Raw genomic sequence first — 18,632 nt, 5'->3', positions numbered from 1 at the left:
GATTGTTGTGAAACTGACAGGGATGCCGCAAAAGGCCCTGAAAACATGGGACATTCACAGATTTGATGGGCATGTGAAATCTCTTTACCCTAAGGGGAAAAGTCTGAGCAAAGACTTTATCATAAACAGCAGGTTTTCATGTATGTCAATACTAATGTGTACAACAGGGATCTTCATGTGGGATCCCATGATAATTATGTACAAAAGCAAATTTCACCATTTCAAAAAGGGTCAGAGGCCCAATTCCAAATGGAGTTCCCTGTTCTCCTCTGCTTGAAGGAGTCTTGTCCTGACAACCTATCAATGTGTGAAAGAGGCCAAGTTGTTTGTCAGATAATATTGAAACATGCAAACTGTACATTTCAGGAATTATGCTGCAAAGGTAGACCAAAATGTGATGTTTTTTGTCTACATATTTTCTGTTGAAACGATTGAAATCTGACAAGGCACCATGGGAGGTGCAGTGTAAAGTGTCATGGAAAGTTGGTCATTAAGCAGAGCTGTCACTGCAAATTATTTTGGGTCCGGGATGAAAAGTTCTAGCGCATTTGGTGCCCAGCCGGGTCCAGGCCTTAGGCAAGTTGTTATCGTCCCCCCATGCTGTTAAATGGACTTCAGTGCTGATTTTCCTCTCTCTATGCAGTTGGAGTCACCTGGAAGCCCTCCTGGGCCAGAGCTGCCTATAGACACTATACTGGATGACAGGGAACGTAGAATTTCTCATTCGCTGTACAGTGGGATTGAGGGTCTCAGCGAATCGCCCACAAGAACTGCAGCACTAAGTAGGATAATGGGTGAGTCAAGTAGACTCTGCTAATCAGATCTTGTTTTTGTCCTTTCTTTGGCTCATTGAAGGGTGATTAATGTATTATTTATGTGCGAAGCATGGAACATGAAAGTGGCAATGACCAATTTAAAGCATGCCTTTTTAAAAGAATTGTTCATCACAAGCCTTCTAGCTAGCTTAATGTGAGAGGGGAAGTCAATCAATTGATTGATATAGTAAGTTTCAGATCCCAAAACAGGTGGCAGAACATTTAAAATGTTTTTCAGTGTCTGAAGTGAGAAGCTACACTTCATGTTAGTCTTTTTGGTCTGAGTGGTGAAGTTTCATACAAATAAAATGTCAGTGAATATTACTATAAAGAATGTATGGTTATGTTTCAGCACTGATTCACCTTCACTTTAATCATGCTCAAAAAGAAAATAACGTAAACTGAAGCCAATATGTGTAATAACGTCTTTCCTTATTTCAGTTGAATTTCTGCTTTGCAGGGCACCAGTTTTAAAACCTTGTAAGTGATTTTTATGCATCCTTTGTTTGGATTCTGTGCCGTACTGTCTGCATAGCCCCCAGTGGGTAATGAGGTTATTAGCACTTGCTCTGCAGCAGTTCAGCTTTCTACTAACAGATTTAGTTCATAAAGACTTGTCTTGCCACAGGAGTGGTTGGACTTACTGAGTAGCTCAATCATGGGATTAACTTGTAAGGATTTTCAAATTTAAAACACAAGAAGATGTTTGATTAAAATAGCACCTGACATAAAATACTTCTATTGCTAGCTTGAGTTGCAAGTCCTGAACTCCAACATAGCCATTACATCCACTGCCTTTTTGTATGTTTGACATATATGTACAACATTAAAATTGGAGATCCTGTTATAGAATTGACATGAGGAAGAGTGAATTTAGTTTTCAGTTCCCTAGGATAGCTATTCAGCTTCAGAAAGTGAAAATCTCCATTTATGGCATTTTGCTAGTTATTGCTTTGTAAATATTTCTCCTTGTACTTTTTGAAGTAGAAAAATCATCCTTTCTTAGACCTCTGTGAAACACCACAGTTTTGGTTTGTGAGATTTTGTATCCGTTCAGTCATATTGTAATCTGAATGCATGCAGCAAAGCCAAAACTAAAACTGAAAAGTTATCTTAAGCTCTATTGCATTGCATTTTGTACTAGCCAAAAGAAAAATAATGTGACCAAGTATCACAAATCCACGAAACTTTGTCTCAAAAAATTCACGTCTGTCTAAAGAAAGTGACAAGTTTTATTTTGAGATCTGATTAAAAGTTCAAGGAGTGAAAATCTGTCTGAAATTGTTAGCACTGTAGTTTTAAAAGTGACACTAGTCTAATTTTGCTATTTCAGTTTTCCAGATAAAATATTTGTACAGCACTTAGCTACTGTTTTTTTTTCTATCAGTGTGCAGGGGATTTACGTGTAAAATTCATATATGCATTAATGAGTTACCATGTAAACATCTTGTGCAGCAACAGGTGAATAGGCCCTGAGAGAGGGTATTTGGTATGCATGTCAAGGGATACACTATAATTTGACATCAAAGGAATATAGGATTTGCCCTGCTGAATAAAACTAGTTGTCCATCAAGTCCAGTTTCTTTCTTTCAACAGCGACCAATAGCTGAAGTCTCAGCAGGCAAAAACAAACAAAACCTTACCCCTTCCAAAACCCCTTAAAACCTACTATTCCCCTGGCCAGCTCTGCAGTGTGTGCTGTGCATATAGGGGATAAAAGTCCATCCAGACTCTTGCAAATATTCATTTTAGGGATGATTAGTGCTATGAAATTAGGTTGGCTTAACTACAATGCTCAAGGCTGTGAAAAATGTTCTGCCCTGTGCAACGTAACTAAGCCAACCTAAGTCCCAGTGTAGATGGGATTTTTCCATCGACCAATCTATTTCCTCTAGGAGAGATGGCGTTACTGTGATGACAGAAGAACCCCTTCTGTCACTGTAGTGTCTACACTAAAAATGCTACAGTGGCACAGCTCCAGTGCCACTGTCGTGTTTCCAGTGTAAACCTATCCGTACATTCTGAAGCATAGGTACTGATTCTGTCTCTCTCAGCCCTCATCCTTAATGGGACTCCACGGTTACGCAGCTGGACACCACAGAGGAGGTCAAACCAAGTTTGAAAATGTATATACATGTGATCTAGCCCACCATGGTTAGAAACTGGTTAGCATAGCTCTGTTACCCCATCACATTTAAAACCAGTTTGCAGGCCGGTGTGGATTGACTAAAATCTTAAAAGTTTGGAATGCCTCAGTCAAGTCCTCTCTGATAAGTTTTTCTTCTTTGGTCAAATAAAATCCTAGTTATTGCAATCTTCTGCCTCATGTTGTGTGAGTGTATGTATGAGTCAGTGTGTACTAAATAGCACAACGTAAATGTGTTTGCATTACCTGTGGTCACAGAAGTGGTCAGTAACCACAAACCTGCTTGTTTTGGCATACGCAGAAAGACTAGTGTTGTTAATATAAACCACATGACAAGCACACACATCATCCATTGGACCTAGCAGTTCTAATAGCATTTATAATTTGAGATTTCCTAGACTTTTTTACTTCCGTGATAACTGAGGTATATTGTCCATACTATTACCATACTTCCTCTGTGAAAACTTGGATTCACCTGCATGGTTGCCTCTCATCTGGGCCTAAAAATAAGGATTTATGCCCGTCCTCTTTACTGGGTTTCTAGTTTTGGTCTTTTTTGGTCTAGATTCAAAAGTGTTTCGAGGCAACATGTTTGCAATTCCTCCAAAGTGAAATTTAAAGTAAAATCATGTGGTCATGTACTAACTTGCTTGTGCCCAGGCTTAAAAATTGAAGACCTTTTTTTCTGAAGTACTGTAGCTATTTTTCGTCCATGATGCAACTGATTTCTGTCATACACAATTATAGAACTGCTTTCAACGTAAATTACTCTTATTGAGGCAATGTTTGAGTACAAAGTCATCTTGCATCTCTTAGCTTTAGTTGCAGCCTGAATGCTTGCTGATTTCTTATGACCATAGCAAGGTTTGATGCTAAAGGTGACTAATCAGAAGTTATTTATCAAGGTTTTGTTTAGAATAAAATGACTTAGATTGTATGCAGTGAAGTTTTAACTGTGTTGGTCACAGGATATTAGAGAGGTGAGGTGGGTGAAGCTCTCTCACCAGCAGCAGTTGGTCCAATAAATGATATTCCCTCACCCACCTTGCCTCTCTAATGACTGGGATGAGAGGCAATGTCAATCTAAATGTCCCAATGTACCTCATAAACTACCATACATATGCACAACAGGAATTGCTTTGCTCACTCTAAAAGCACAGCTTTCTTTGTGTTGCAATACAGTAGCAGCACTACAAAAAGATTTAGAATAGAGGTCTTCAGAAGCTGCTCAGCTTCTAAAATGTATAGAGTTTCTCTAAACTCAGAGTCTATACCTTAGAGAGGTTGTGTAGAATTCCAACAGGCAATCTCAAGAGCAAATTCTTGAACCAGTAGTCCAATCTAGTTCTATCAAAGAGTTCTAGGTGTGAGGTATCATCCTTTTTTTGAGACGTTTCTTGCAAGGCAGTGGATTCATCCTTTCCAAAGGTTGGTTCTGTTTACAGCTGGCTGTAAACTCCCCACAGAAGACATGGTTAACTTTCTCCCTCAGTGAGGTGTGTCCAACTGTGTCCTGAAAGTGAAACCCTTCTCCCACTTGGTTTCATCTGCAATGAAAATCCTGGGTGCTTCAAGTTTAAAATAAAAATAAAATAAAATTTAATAAAAATAAAATAAAATTTAATAAAAATAAAAAAATAATTTTATTTATTTTATTTATTTATATGAATAAAATAAAATTTAATAAAAATAAAATAAAATTCTTCACACTTGACAAATATTAAAAGTGGTAGAGGAAAAGTTAAAAATGTTACTGAATTACTTTAGCCTCTCAAACTGGAAGTTCAATTTGTAAAATGCAATAAGGTTCTACTTTTTCATAATCAACTCTTTGGAGACATTATTAACTATAGAGTTAACAATCTTGTAGGCAATATGTTTGAAAAGGAGTACATTACCAGGCTAACCATTAACCTATCCATCAAAGAAGTGATTGCTGGGCAAAGAATTAGCTGTTATGCAAACTGAACACATTCATTTCAGTTTGACAGTGATGGGTTGTTTACCATTTAGTACTGATGTATTTCAGTCATTTTCATCTATTTTAGAAAACATCTCATTCAGCCACAAAATTTTCATTAAATAACCTTATAAAATACATTCAATTAGCTAATATCCTGTTGGGTTAGCTAATGTTCTTTTGTATCAGTTTATTGGCATAATTAAAGAAACAGTACAGCAACATGATTATATAAAAGGGAAAAAATTAGAATTGCTATAGATCCCATAACTCCATACAGGTTTTTCCACTTGTATTTATGTGTATTATAAGTGATGAGCAAAATATTAATATCTGGCCACATGTGTGGCTCATTTTAACAAAACATTTCCAATTCTACAACACCATGGGGTTCTGTCTCTCTATTACATATCCATATATAATATATCATACCATATGGTAAGTCAGCTGATCTCATAAAACTTATTCTTCATTGTTCATAAGTGCGACAGTTTTGTTAATTACATTTTATATTAAAACAAAGTTTCCTGAAACATTTACCATTTTGTTTCATGGTGATTTATTGGAAATATTTAAGCCTATGCCTAGGAAACAACCAAACTTTTTAGAAGGCAATTTTTTAGCAGACAACAATGTCTAGAGGGATAGTGTTGAGTTACAGAGAAGCTTATATCGCATGGAAGAATTTGAATAATAAATACACTGGAGTTACTCTTAATAACTTGCCAGTTGCCTGAGATAACTGAATAACTTTATTTCCATATTTGCAGTATGATTGGTATTCCTTATAGCAAGTATAAGTAAGTTTAGCTCAGTGATGTTACAAATATTGAGGTAATCTTATATTTTTAAGACTAAACTGACAACGTTTCAAGGCTGATCATTTTCTGTGGCATCAGTTTTACTGTTCTACTAAATATCTTCACTTGTTCTTTAACCCTGAGCATGTTTGCACTGCAAAACAGGAAATGGTAACTCAGGCTAAAGTTATAGTGATATTACTGAACATCGTCATAAAAAAGCCCCTTTGTGACACATTTGTATCTGTTTAGTCTATTCTGGTGATGTAGGACTTTTATATACATTTAAAAGTTACATCTGCTTTTTGTTAAACAGGTTGAAAAGTGTGTTACACAAAATGCCATAGAAAATATGACTAGAAAATATAATTCCATGTATATTTAGATAGTGGTGGTAACTTCAAAAAGATACAAATTGGCTTTTAGCTGGGAAGAAACAATGTTTCACTAATTAGTAAAACTCCTTAGGGTCCAATGCTACAACTCTTGCCTGTGGGAGTTGTCCCACTGAAGCTGGTTCACATATGAGGTGCAGTGTCAAGCCCCTATGTCATCTCTTTGATTCATGAGGGTGCTGTCTTGATCCCTTTAATATCAATGTCAAAATTCACTTGGGCTTCAGTGGGAACAGAATTAAGGTCTTGGGCCACATTTTCCAAGTTTGGTGCGTAAAATCATGTTTTAAAATCTATATCTCGGCACCTACATAGGTGACTTTATTTATTCATTCATTCATTTAACTATTATAAAAAAAATTCCAAATTTGAAATTTTTCAACCAGCTCTAGCTACGAGTACTGAACACTTCTGAAAATTAAGCCATTTCTTCGGGCATCTAAATATGAATTTAAGTTCTTAATGTTAGTAAACCAAGTTGGAAAATGTTGGCTTTGATGACCCAGGGCTGGATCATGAGAGGTGATGAATCCCTTCCGTTCCCATTGACTCTATTCCTTCTGAGGATCACAGCCTAAGCCAGTTAATGTTCTCCTTCAGTGGGATGTAAGTACTTGATATGTATATTTTCAGACTTCTAAGTAGTAAGTTGCATGTAATTTTACTAATTGTGTTACATCAATCTTATCAGTGATGTGACAGATTTGACATGACATTTTATCATTTGGAGAATATATGATATGTAATATTCAGGGCTTTATCTACAGTTTCTTCCCCCATTCTCTTCCCCATATTAAACAGGTAAATACCAGCTGTCTCCAACAGTGAACATGCCACAAGATGACACTGTTATTATTGAAGACGATAGACTGCCAGTACTTCCACCACATCTTTCTGACCAGTCATCTTCCAGCTCCCATGATGATGTAGGATTTGGAACCACAGATGTTGGCGCATGGGCTAAAGCCGCAATTAATGAATCTACAGACTGGTAAGACAATAGTCCAGAGCATGAAAATGATAGTCAATTGTAATAATTTATTTTTCTTTAGTTTAATGGTTAGCTACACTGAATATTAATCTTTTTTTTTTTTTTAAACATTCAGGTAGGGTGACTAGATAGCAAGTGTGAAAAATTGGAAGAGGGGGAGGGAGCAATAGGTGCCAATGTAAGAAAAAGCCCCGAATATCAGGACTGTCCGTATAAAACTGGGACATATGGTCACCCAATATTCAGACCACAACATTTTCAAACTTTTAATTGCCATGGTTTCAGTAAGGAAGTCGATTCAGATAATTTTGATGGACTTTTACTTTCTAGCTGCATAGTTTTATGCAGTGTCAAAACACATTTAGACAAGTGTTACGAACTTATTAGGACCAAATTGGTATATAGCTGTGTTAACAGAATTAATATTATGTATTCAAATTATAAGATGAACTAGCCTTGTGTTTAATCAGAAAATCTCAGCATTTGTAGGACTGCCTTGTTAAAAGCTTAAGGTTATAAAACATGAAAGATCAATTCCAATGGGAAATGTTAATTTATAAGTCTCTCTATAAATAAGATTTTATTTTGTATATATTTAGGAGACTTTTATCACACATGCAACAGCTTTTATTGTATTTAAGGTAATGAATAATTTTTAGGTAATCTATTTAGAAATTAAGAGCGCTCTTAATTTAGGCCTGCTAGTTATATGTTAATGCTCACATAACATTTAACAAGTTAAGATTTCCTGAATATTTAGGATGAATATGATGTTCAGCATTGTGATTTATAAGTAGTATCATAAAATCAAAGAATATCAGGGTTGGAAGGGACCTCAGGAGGTGATCTAGTCCAACCCCCCGCTCAAAGCAGGACCAATCCCCAATTTTTGCCCTAGATTCCTAAATGGCCACCTCAAGGATTGAATTCACAACCCTGGGTTTAGCAGGCCAGTGCTCAAACTACTGAGCTATCCCTCCACCCCAATGTTAGTATAGTAACATTTCCCATAATTTAAAACACTGAAACCAAATTACCTCGTTATACCTTCCAATTGGATTGAATCTGTGATCTTGTGTGTAGATTTTTACATATGACCCCCAATGGCTAATGTATTAGTATTATTAACTTGTTTATTGTTCTTAATAAAAGAAATATTGCATACTGTTAGTACAGATCTAAGAGAACTGTGCTTTAATTTGCAAGTCTAGTAATTATGTACTGCAATGAGCAAAATAAAAGATGGTCTCTATGGAACCACCTCCTAAGGGTGTAGTGATAATTAACACAAGCAGAGTGAAGAATTAGAATTTTCTTACTAGCCCCATCTACTGTGTCTATTATGAATGTGTCAGCAATATCTTAATAAAATAGCAGTGCAATGGCTTTTCGTTCTGATTTGCACCAGTCAGCTACTTCCTTTTTGATATTATGTTTAGTTGAGTTGATGTTTAGGGATTGATCTTGCTGATTCTAAACAGTGTTTTAATGCCTGTAGTGAAAATAACTTTTTTTCATCTTCATTTTGCTTTTCTCTTAATATTGCAACTTTTTGTGTAGAAAAGTCTCCCCTGTAATTTGGGCCCTTGAAATGTCCATCTGTGTCTTTTGTAAAAGGTTTTAGAGCTGAAAATCTGAGATTTTTAAATTGAACAGCACTTAAGATGTCATGTAATACTTATCTCTGAGTGAATTTTTCAGCTGAATGGCAGTGGGGTGGGGGAGAACCTACACCATAAAGTAAAAGCCCATTTGAAAACTGCAGATGCTTTTTACATTTACTGCTGCAGTGTAACTTACTATTCATATACCTTTCTGAGATTAAATGAAAATAACAGCAAAGAAAATAGATTAGATATTGTGGAATTCATTTTGTACAAAAACCTTTAAATCTCTACCTTTATGAGAAATTGTTGAGGTCTTTAAATACAATTGCAGCTTGTACAATAAATACAATAAAAGAGCAGATCAGTTTAGGGCCTTACTCATATATAATGCTTTTTATTTGTAAAAAATAAATAGCAGCAGAAGTAGATTGTTGCATTAATTTCCTGCTGCTAATGGATGAAGGAAGACTTATAAAATGAAGGTGCATTGTATGATACTGCTGGAAGGCTCAAAGGGTAAAGCTGAGAATATGGATGAAGGGTTATCCAAACAAGAATGGCAGCTGTTCTGAATCACCACAGAAAATGTAAGCTTTTTCCAGCCTGACAATATCTCCCTAATCCTTGATGAAAATGTTATGAAAACAAAGGGGCAATAAGACAGGATTAATAAGTGGAATTTTAATAACACTGAGGGTCAGTAGACGGTTACATTCTTTTAAGAATCAGCTGTCCTTCCAGAAATCTTATTTGTTAAGTACGCTAGAACATAGTAAATTGTGATTGGTATTAACTGAGTTGCAGTAATGTGAGACAGAAGGTGACTTTAACAGCTGAAAAATATTAAAATTAGCTATTTTGGGTTACTAGTTACTCAACTATGCTTGTTGACTTTTTAACATATGGATATTTACCATTTGGAAAGTGTATATGTTCAAATGGCTATGATGTTGGTCTTTGTTAATTATTGAAATAGGTATTGCTTCATTAATAATATATTTTAAATTCTTTATTATTGTGGACATTAAAATGGGTAGCATAATGTGGCATTCTGATATTTCTAGCAAACTAGATTTCAATGAAATTGAGACTTGTAGAACTTGGCATCTAGATGAGAGAAAAATTCTTTGTACTTACGTAGCACCTATAATTTTTAGCATGTTTTGCAAATATTAAGTAATTGGTCCTCATAATGGCTCAGAGGGGGAGATAAGTATGTTAGGTGCAGATGGGGAAGCTGAAGAGAAACTAAGAGGTTAAATGATTTTCTCAAGGACTCAGAAGCAGAGTCAGTCAGTTTAAGAGCTGGGATCAGAACTCAGGAATTCCTGACTCCTCGTCCTGTGTTCAGAACATACCACTGTCTCCACCCTCCTTGATCTACTTTTGAAATTTTTATTTAATCATCAAGTTTTAGTATTTTGGATATGACTTTAAATGAATAAACACACAAACCTAAATTTACATGAACATCATGTTCATCTTTAAAAGAATTATGATATATCTTGGCTAAATAAGCAGTTATGTGAAGATCAAACCAGAAAAAGAGTAAGCTGCCAAAACAAACAGGGTTAGAAATTTAGCCCTTGCAAAGAAAGAAGCACGCAATGTATTCTCTTCAGCAAGATGAAACTGAGCACTTCTAACTTACATAAGCCACATTAACACATGTTGCTAAAGGAATTCCTCACTTTAATATTGTACCAACTCATACCAATACTAGTTGTGAGTTCCTGTGTGGCCTTTGGAAAGATGTTCATGATCTGATTATGAGAGGTGCTGAACACCCATAAGTTTAATTGAAGTAATTGAGAACGTATTCCCAAACCCATTTGAGCCATATTCAGCTCACAGTTGCACTGCTATAAATTTTTTTTAAATTCTGTTTTCTCCATCTGTAATGTGGGGATAACACCTACCTCACAGGAATATTGTGACAATTAAATTGTTAATATTTGTAGAGCGCTTAGCCCCCAATTCAACAAAGAAGTTAAGTATGTGCTTAAATGCTTTGCTAAATCATGGCATTGGGTACCACAGAGACAGGCACCTTAGAAATGCCTTCAACAGTTAGATGTAAAGTACTATGGGTCTGAGCCAACACCACTAACGTCAAAAGACATTGGACATTGCCTTCAGTAGGACAGGATCAGGGCCTTTATAAGTGAAAGGTATTGCGTGGCTGTCACTTGTGAGCATATATCCATTGTCAGTCATGCACCTATCCTTATCTCATGCTCCTATCCCAAAACTCATTCACATTCTACAAAATAAATCAATGCATAGCTACAGTATATGGATGTTTAGGCTGAGATTTACACGCTGATGCATTAGTATAAGAGCTATCAGTCAAGGTTTAGCTGGCATTCCTGAGCCGCTTAGTGCCACACCAAACTAAGCTGCAGTATCATGCTAATAGCTCTCTGTGTTTTTACTGCATGTGTTTTCATGTGCATAAGCATTATATACACATTTTTCCATAAAGGTTTAGTAGGCTTTTAATTATTGATGCTTGTTAAATCACTGTTGTTGTGGACACAATAGGCCAGATTCATTCTTGATGCAACTCCGTTTACATTAGTGGTTTATTTAAAATTGGCTGCTTTATCAACAGATAAAGAAGGTAGAAATCATGTACCAAATAAAGACTTTTCTTTGCAGATGACGGGGTTGCATGATCTGAATAAATGTCTGCATGATTTTTTTCCTTCCCACAGCACTCTTAGTCCAGATGTTGATCCGGTGCTTGCCTTCCAGCGAGAGGGTTTCGGACGCCAGAGCATGTCAGAAAAACGCACAAAGCAATTTTCAGATGCCAGTCAGTTGGAGTTTGTTAAAACGCGAAAATCCAAAAGCATGGATTTAGGTAGTGAGTGATATTTCTTTGAATGTTTTATCTGAACGTATTTTTGATGATGTGAATATAGATTTTTGTCATTTCAAATATATGATTGACACACAGAGCTAAACATGTATGTGTGATGGAGTGGTATAAAAACATGAGTGGCCTGTGTACAGTTTGTAAATATCTATAAATTTGCTTGTTGTAAACATGCAAACGTATATGAATATACATGGGTATATACTTATATGCTAAGATACTTCATTGTTGTATGGGGTGTTGTTGTAGCCGTAGTGGTCCCCTGATATTAGAGAGACAAGGTGGGAGAGGTTTGTACCAACTGCTGTTGGTGAGAGAGACAAGCTTTTGAGGTACACAGAGCTCTCCTTCCAGACTTGAAACATGTCTCTCTCTCATCAACAGAAGTTGGTCCAATAAAAGATATTACTGCACCCACCTTGTCTCTGTCAGATATTTCATAGCAGGTGAAAATATATACTTAAAAATAAACCACTGAATACTATTTTTAAAAAAGTAACTATTTCTGTTGACATTGGAAAGAGATCCATATTCTCAATTTATGGCTATACCTTAAATAACCATAAGTATCCTTGAGTATTTGCTATCCTAGTAGTCTACAATAAATCTTACTGAAACTAATCGGGATACAAATGAAGCAGCATATTAGAGAATGTGTCCAGGTCCCACTTCTGGTTTAGGCCATACAGTAATATGTGTGGTGGAAACTATATACTGTAGTAGCAACCAAAACAGGGAATTAAATGTTCCATTTAAGAACATAATCTCTTACGTGATGAGACAATCAGGTATAAAACATTTCTAACTAAGCTATCCATAGATGTGTCATTGGATTCAGGTTTTGAAGTGCAGAATCTAGTAACTTGAATAAGCAGTTTTTGAGTGTTTATACAATAAAAATGCTAATTAATAAAATGCAAGGAGTACTTTTTGCTTTATAATATTTGTGGATATCTTCACTAAAATCCTTACTTCACCACCTTCTCTAAAGTAAGATTGGTGGTGTTGACTTGCCTTGGTTAGTTGTGAAGCTCTAACATGTAAATAACATATTGTACCTGCCTGTGATATGAAAATGACTGACATTGCATGATGGTTAATAGTTGGCTGCCATTTTTATCAAGAATATTTGCTCAGTGTTGCATATTATTTGCATGGAGTGTGACGTTACCAATGCCTCCTAACTTAGAAAATTGGAATGTTGTATGCATGTGGGGTGTGGGCACTAACTGGGCTAACCTTATACATTTACCTTTTAACAGTAGCTGACGAGACTAAGCTCAGTACAGAGGATGACCAGAAAACAGGTAAGAATTGACAGTAAGGCTGTTGCTATAGAAACCTTGGTCAAAGCAGCTAACCACAATTACAGAACTGCCAATCACATTGCATGAAAACATAAATATTCCAATACTTGCATGGCTGTTTTCTATTATTGTGAATAATCAAGTAGCACAGAACAGAGAAAATTCTTCATAGAGCTAAATATATCTGAGTAGTATACTCAACGCAGGTCATACAGGATAACTGTATACCAGTTCCTATATTCCTGAAATTCATAAATATTCACTTTCGTTTTGATTTTCTTTTTCTTTTTAAAAAATCCTGAAATCTGTTCTTCAGGCCTTGAATTCTAACTTAAAATGGGATGATCAGAGAAAGCTGATTGTTTAGCTATTGCAGTGTTAACATTGTGCTTGCAAATAGTTAGTTTAATTCTAAAGTTTCCATCTTTTCATTAAGATGGCCAACAGACACATACCATAGGTCTGAGTTGTACATTCTTAGCTCATGTTGAATTCCCTTTAGAATTCAAAACAAAGTGTCATCTTTCATATACTAAGCATCCTAATAGATTTTATATGATGATTATGAAAAATAGCATTCAAAGCATAATTTTTATTAGTAATTAAAATAATGTGCCAGCTGTAATCATGAGCTTTTATGATTTATTAATGCAAGTTAGCTTTTGACCTTTGGAATTCTATTTTAATTAGGCTATATCCAGAAGACATAGTAACATTACTTAGCTCTAATTAGGAATAATTCACCTTTTAAACCTGAAAGTATTACTTATTTTTAGCATAACTCAGGGAATAGGATGTCCCACCCACATTTATTAGTAGTATTTTACAGTTGCTTCTCTGTTTAAACCACATTTTAGAGAGTGAACAATAGACAGAAAACTGTATCTCAAAAACTAATAACCTTTATAAGACAACAGGAATAACTCTTAAAATCTTGTTGACTAAGGCTAATAGTTAGGTACTTTTTCAACTTTACAAATTGAGAGTAATCCTGTTAACTTTAATGGGACTGCTTGGTACATAAAGTTAAATGTGTGTACATTTTTGTAGGACTGGAACACAGGAACCAATTCTGCAACTTTTATTGATGGGAGTAAACCCTACTCCTGGGTGACAGTTTTCTTCCAAAACTTTTTTTGCTGAAAAATACAGGTTCAGGTTGACTGAAATATTTAACAAATTCATGTTGAATTTGCAAAATTGTTTCACTCAGGAAAAAGAAACACAACACTGAAACTTTTTGTTTCAGCATTTTCAAAACGAAATGTTTCAATTTTTATTGTCTTTTTGTTTTGAATTTTACCTTTTTATTTTTAAAAATTTCAAAAATTAAACTTTTTGTTTAATGAATGAAGTATCTTGTTTAATCCAAAATTTATTATTATTATTATTATTATTATTATTTTACTTTGTCACTTGTTTGTTGGATTTTTTTTCCTTGTTTGTCCAGCAGACTGTAAAACCTATTATTCGCAAAGCTTTGCCTTGCTACTTGCATTACTAGGCACTACTAAAAGCTACAGGATCAGCTTCTAAATAAATATTAGTTTCCTTTTTAGCTTGTTTTTAGGATAGAGCAGTGACTATACTGCCTAAAGACCACATGTGCAATAAGAAAAATATAATTCTTGTTTTTAAGGGTGTGCACTGTTTTAGGTTTTATTTGTAAGATGCAAGTCATTCCACATAGAAAGCCTATGTTAAGTTCCAGGGAGACCCAAGTTGTATGACCTTAACCACGAAGCCACCTGGGCTAAGCAAGATAAATATTTTATTTACAGCCTCAGTGGCTCGAAAAAGGAAGAACACAATTTATTGTGCTTTGATTTTATTCCTTTCTTTTTCCATGATGTTAACCAGATTCTTTATATAACCAACATATATATATTCTTTATATAACCAGTGGAGTTCTGCCTTTGCTGAAGATAGATACAGTAATTAAATGAACCACTTACAGTAGTTTGGCTGAAAAATTTTATATGAGGTTTTAAAAGACAAATGTTTCATATTGGTGATGAGCTACATTCTGATGAACTATATAAAATAGAAAATTTCAGCATATTTACTTTAGAAAAGTAAACTCAAACTCCGTTAAAAGTGAAATTGGGTTTAATTGTGTTGACCAAAATGGAAAGCAAATTTCTCATCAGCACTAGGTACTATAATAGATTTTTAATTATTTTTCTTTCTTCAGTTCACTTGAACTGTCTAATCCTTGCAGTGTTTACAGTTCATTCCAAAGGTTAGAAGTATATTCAGTGCCAATTGAGCATGGCTCATTTATCCAGCTTTAAGCATACAGTAACTGTAGTTGGTTCTTATTTCTATATACACCTTGTTGTAATGCTAAAGATGTCTTTCAGAGCTTATCTAAATCATTTGTTGTTTTTTTCATGGTGAATATCATCAGCTTTCATAAAACTTCCCCCTATTTTCAGTAGTGGATATAATTGCTTGTTATTTCTTTCTTTAAACCAAAATGTTGCTCCTTTAGTTTGGAAAAACAAATCGAAAAAAATATATATGTTTAGTTTATCCGAACTTAATAGAGTGGTTGTTAGGAAATAAATTCACTGACTCGCTGCTCTTGTATGACCAATCAAAAAATAAAATAAAATAGACTTTGTGGACTTGCACAAGTTTACAGTTAAGAAGCAGGGCAGGTTTTTATATCATCAATAATATCTGCCACTGTGTAGCGTACTGTTTTTTTTTCCCCCCCATTTAGCATAAAATACGACACTCCTATTTGAGACTGCTTTAATTAGAGAGCAGGATGACTTTAAATCTCTTTAATTTATAGTTTTATTGAGGATAGAAACTGAAGTCCATTGTCTTTTTTTTTTTAAGCAATGATTCCAGTTTTGATTTAAACATCTGCAGGATCAAGAACAGCTTTCTAAAAGAAAGAAAATAAATTATTTAGAGAAAATTCAATTAAAAATTAATTTTACAGTCTTTTTAAAATAATCGGTGATAAAGGAACCATCATACATCCTTTGAATCAGAGACTGCATATGATATTTATCTTTGGAAATCATCAAGCGAAGTTACGACAGTATATAAATACTTAATATAATATCAAAAGGGGAGAAAGTATGATGTAGTTGTTAGAGCAGGAGAGTTCAGAACAGTAGAATAGGAGAACTAAGGCATTTGGAGGGGGCAGCATGTATATATGAGCCATGTGTATCCTACGTCTCCATGACTACACATGTGCTATGTGGGGAAGGTTGTTGTGTGCACTGTAAGGGACATTGTGTATGACTGAATACGTGTGTGCGTGGGAAGGAGGTGGGATGTGTTCTGTGAGATAATGCTTAGCTACTATGATGTGGGGACAATAGAAGGATCAGCAAAGGGCGGAGGGCATGTGAAGTGCACTGTCAGGAGTATGTGTGGTCTGAGATGTATGTTTATGCTGGGTAGAGGGCTGTGTAAAGGTGCACGTCCCAAGTGAGGATGTGTGCTAGATAGAATGCTCTGTGGGGATATGTGTGTGGGTCTCTCACATAAGGTTACTTTGGTGCACTCTGAGAAGGAGTGGTGTATATATATGGTCAGAGTGGGGGATGAAGAGCAGATGGGTTGCAGGCATGTGTACATAAGGGGTTATACCAGGCATGTGTATGTTCACACAGGGACGAGGGTGCCTAGCAGTGCCCTCTGAGAAAGGGGTGTTAGCAGTCTGAAGGAGCATGCTCCAGTCCTGAGGGTGGGCACCTGGGTGCCATAAGAGTGCAAGTATGTGCCTTATAAGAAGCAATGATGGACGTGCCAGAGAAAGTGTGCGGGGGGTGTTTTGGGGTGAATGATGAATGTTTGGATGAATGAATGAACGTTTATATACAGTGCAAAGGGACTGGGTGCACCCAGCATGGTTTTCATTGGGAGTGTTGCTTCGTTACAGATGGCTGGCTACATCAACAGTCATTTGTCAGGAAAAAAATATTGGGGAGGAAAATGCTGATAACTTCAAACTTTAAAATAATAATAAAACACCCCACACACACACACACACACACACATGATGTGGGGCAGGGGGAGAAAATCTTGTATTTCTTTAAATTAAGACTTCAAACTAAATCTAAAAGAAGTAGACATTGATTCTGAGTGTATAATATTTCTAGTGATTACTGTCAAAACTGTAACTATGGAAAAAAGTTGATATTTTCCTATTAGCCCTATAGTAGAAAAAGGCAAATTTATGATGTCTCTAGATTTTGAAATTAACTTGTTAAAAAAAAGTTCACAAAGTTTCTCAAGGATTTGTGACTAACCACTGACTCTATGATTCTCCTGATCACACAGATCTTGAGCTTCTCCGCTCAGTTTAAAGGAAGACTTAACCATATGTTTTCAAAACAGTTGCCTTGCTGTGAAATGGCCACAGATGATAGTGTTGTATTAAAATATAAATAGCTTTATGATCACAGTACTTACATTACTTCTGTGGTGATACTTCACTTTTTCAGTTTCTGTAACCTGTCCACATTTATGTTGATGGCCACCCAACTTCAATAAATATTCCTACCATTTCTGCAATCCATTATTAGTTTTACAGTACTCTGGGAACATTAGGTCATATCCCATCTAGCTTTCCCTTTGGGAAAGCATGACTTACATAAATATTGTTCTCACAATGATCTTTATTGGGCAGCAGGAAATGGGATTTTTTAAAATGTCCTTTATGAGCATAAATGGGCACATAATGCTTGCTTTATAATTACTGTTTACAAAAAGAGTATATAGCCATTCAGTAATTAGGAAAAGATATAAGAACATTTCATTTAGAAAGGTCTTTCAGATTTCATTTTGCAGTAAGGAAGCTTCCAGTAAGTTGCTAGGTAATAGGATAACCTTCTCCCTTTGTATATGAAAGTGAATCTGTCAAACAACAGGTTTATTCATAGCTGTCTTGTCTTTCAGAATTTTGGTAGGCATTTTTTTTTCTGTCTCATGGATGGGTTTTAACAAAATTTAATCTTGAACAGTAAACAGCTCATCACGTTTATTATACTGCAAGCACCAGCAGAAGAGTGTGTGTGGGTGTGTACATGTGTACATACCCATAATGCAAGAAAGTAATCTGTGTAAAAGTTTTTAGGCTAATGACTAGATCAGAAATATTTATCTGATGAAAAGAGGTGAGAGCTGTGTGAATATTAACATCAAACTTCAGCCCATGTTCACAAATGTTTGGCGAACATGGTGTGAGGTTTGTTTGCACAGCTGGGAAGACATGGAACTCCCTGTTCCCACCTGGCCTTCCTTGCTCACCCCAACAGCTGTTCCATGCCCCCAACTATCCCCATAACCCTAACCCTCCGAAAATATCAGTTGTCTGTGAAAGGAAAGGTGGTTCTTGGAGGTGGGAGTTCAACAAATTTAAACTTCCAGGTGAATCTATAGGGGCTTGTTTGTTCCCAACACCTGAGGTCCAAACTGCAGTGTTTTTTTGTGGACCCATATGTGACTCAAACTCTGCAGGGTTTGCACAGCCATGGGGAAGAAGTGATTTTTCAGCAAGTTCATGCAGTCAAGAATGCAGCTGTGGAAAAAACACTTTGGCAGCTGCTGTTTGAGTTCACTTGGTTTCAGGCTGTTCAGGTTAGCTCAGTATTTCTCAGACTTTTGAGAGCTGAGTCTCCCATTAGGAAAATGAAGCCAACTGCCACCCCTCTTCAACTCTACCATGCTAGTGAGTAGTATGGGGCAATTTTGCATTGC

General features: G+C 35.8%; 1 protein-coding gene across 14 annotated transcripts in view; it reads left to right on the top strand.

The window, feature by feature from the left end:
- PARD3 (par-3 family cell polarity regulator) overlaps window positions 1–18,632 on the top strand; it is a 650,009-nt gene that overhangs the window by 448,579 nt on the left and 182,798 nt on the right. For 10 of the 14 annotated variants that reach the window (XR_012157609.1, XM_073334436.1, XM_073334432.1 and 7 more), the window contains 4 exons: window positions 644–794; window positions 6,918–7,107; window positions 11,432–11,583; window positions 12,858–12,902. Coding sequence is in view for 13 of the 14 variants with exons in the window: in XM_073334436.1 (XP_073190537.1) it covers window positions 644–794; window positions 6,918–7,107; window positions 11,432–11,583; window positions 12,858–12,902 (538 nt within the window). In the remaining variant the exon portion in view is untranslated. The remainder of the gene's footprint in view (window positions 1–643; window positions 795–6,917; window positions 7,108–11,431; window positions 11,584–12,857; window positions 12,903–18,632) is intronic. The other 4 variants (XM_073334438.1, XM_073334431.1, XM_073334425.1 and 1 more) reach the window with 2 other exon arrangements.

The sequence above is a fragment of the Lepidochelys kempii genome, chromosome 2 (assembly GCF_965140265.1).
Source record: "Lepidochelys kempii isolate rLepKem1 chromosome 2, rLepKem1.hap2, whole genome shotgun sequence".
Lineage (NCBI taxonomy): Eukaryota > Metazoa > Chordata > Testudines > Cheloniidae > Lepidochelys > Lepidochelys kempii.
This window is presented reverse-complemented; position numbering and strand designations above follow the sequence as displayed.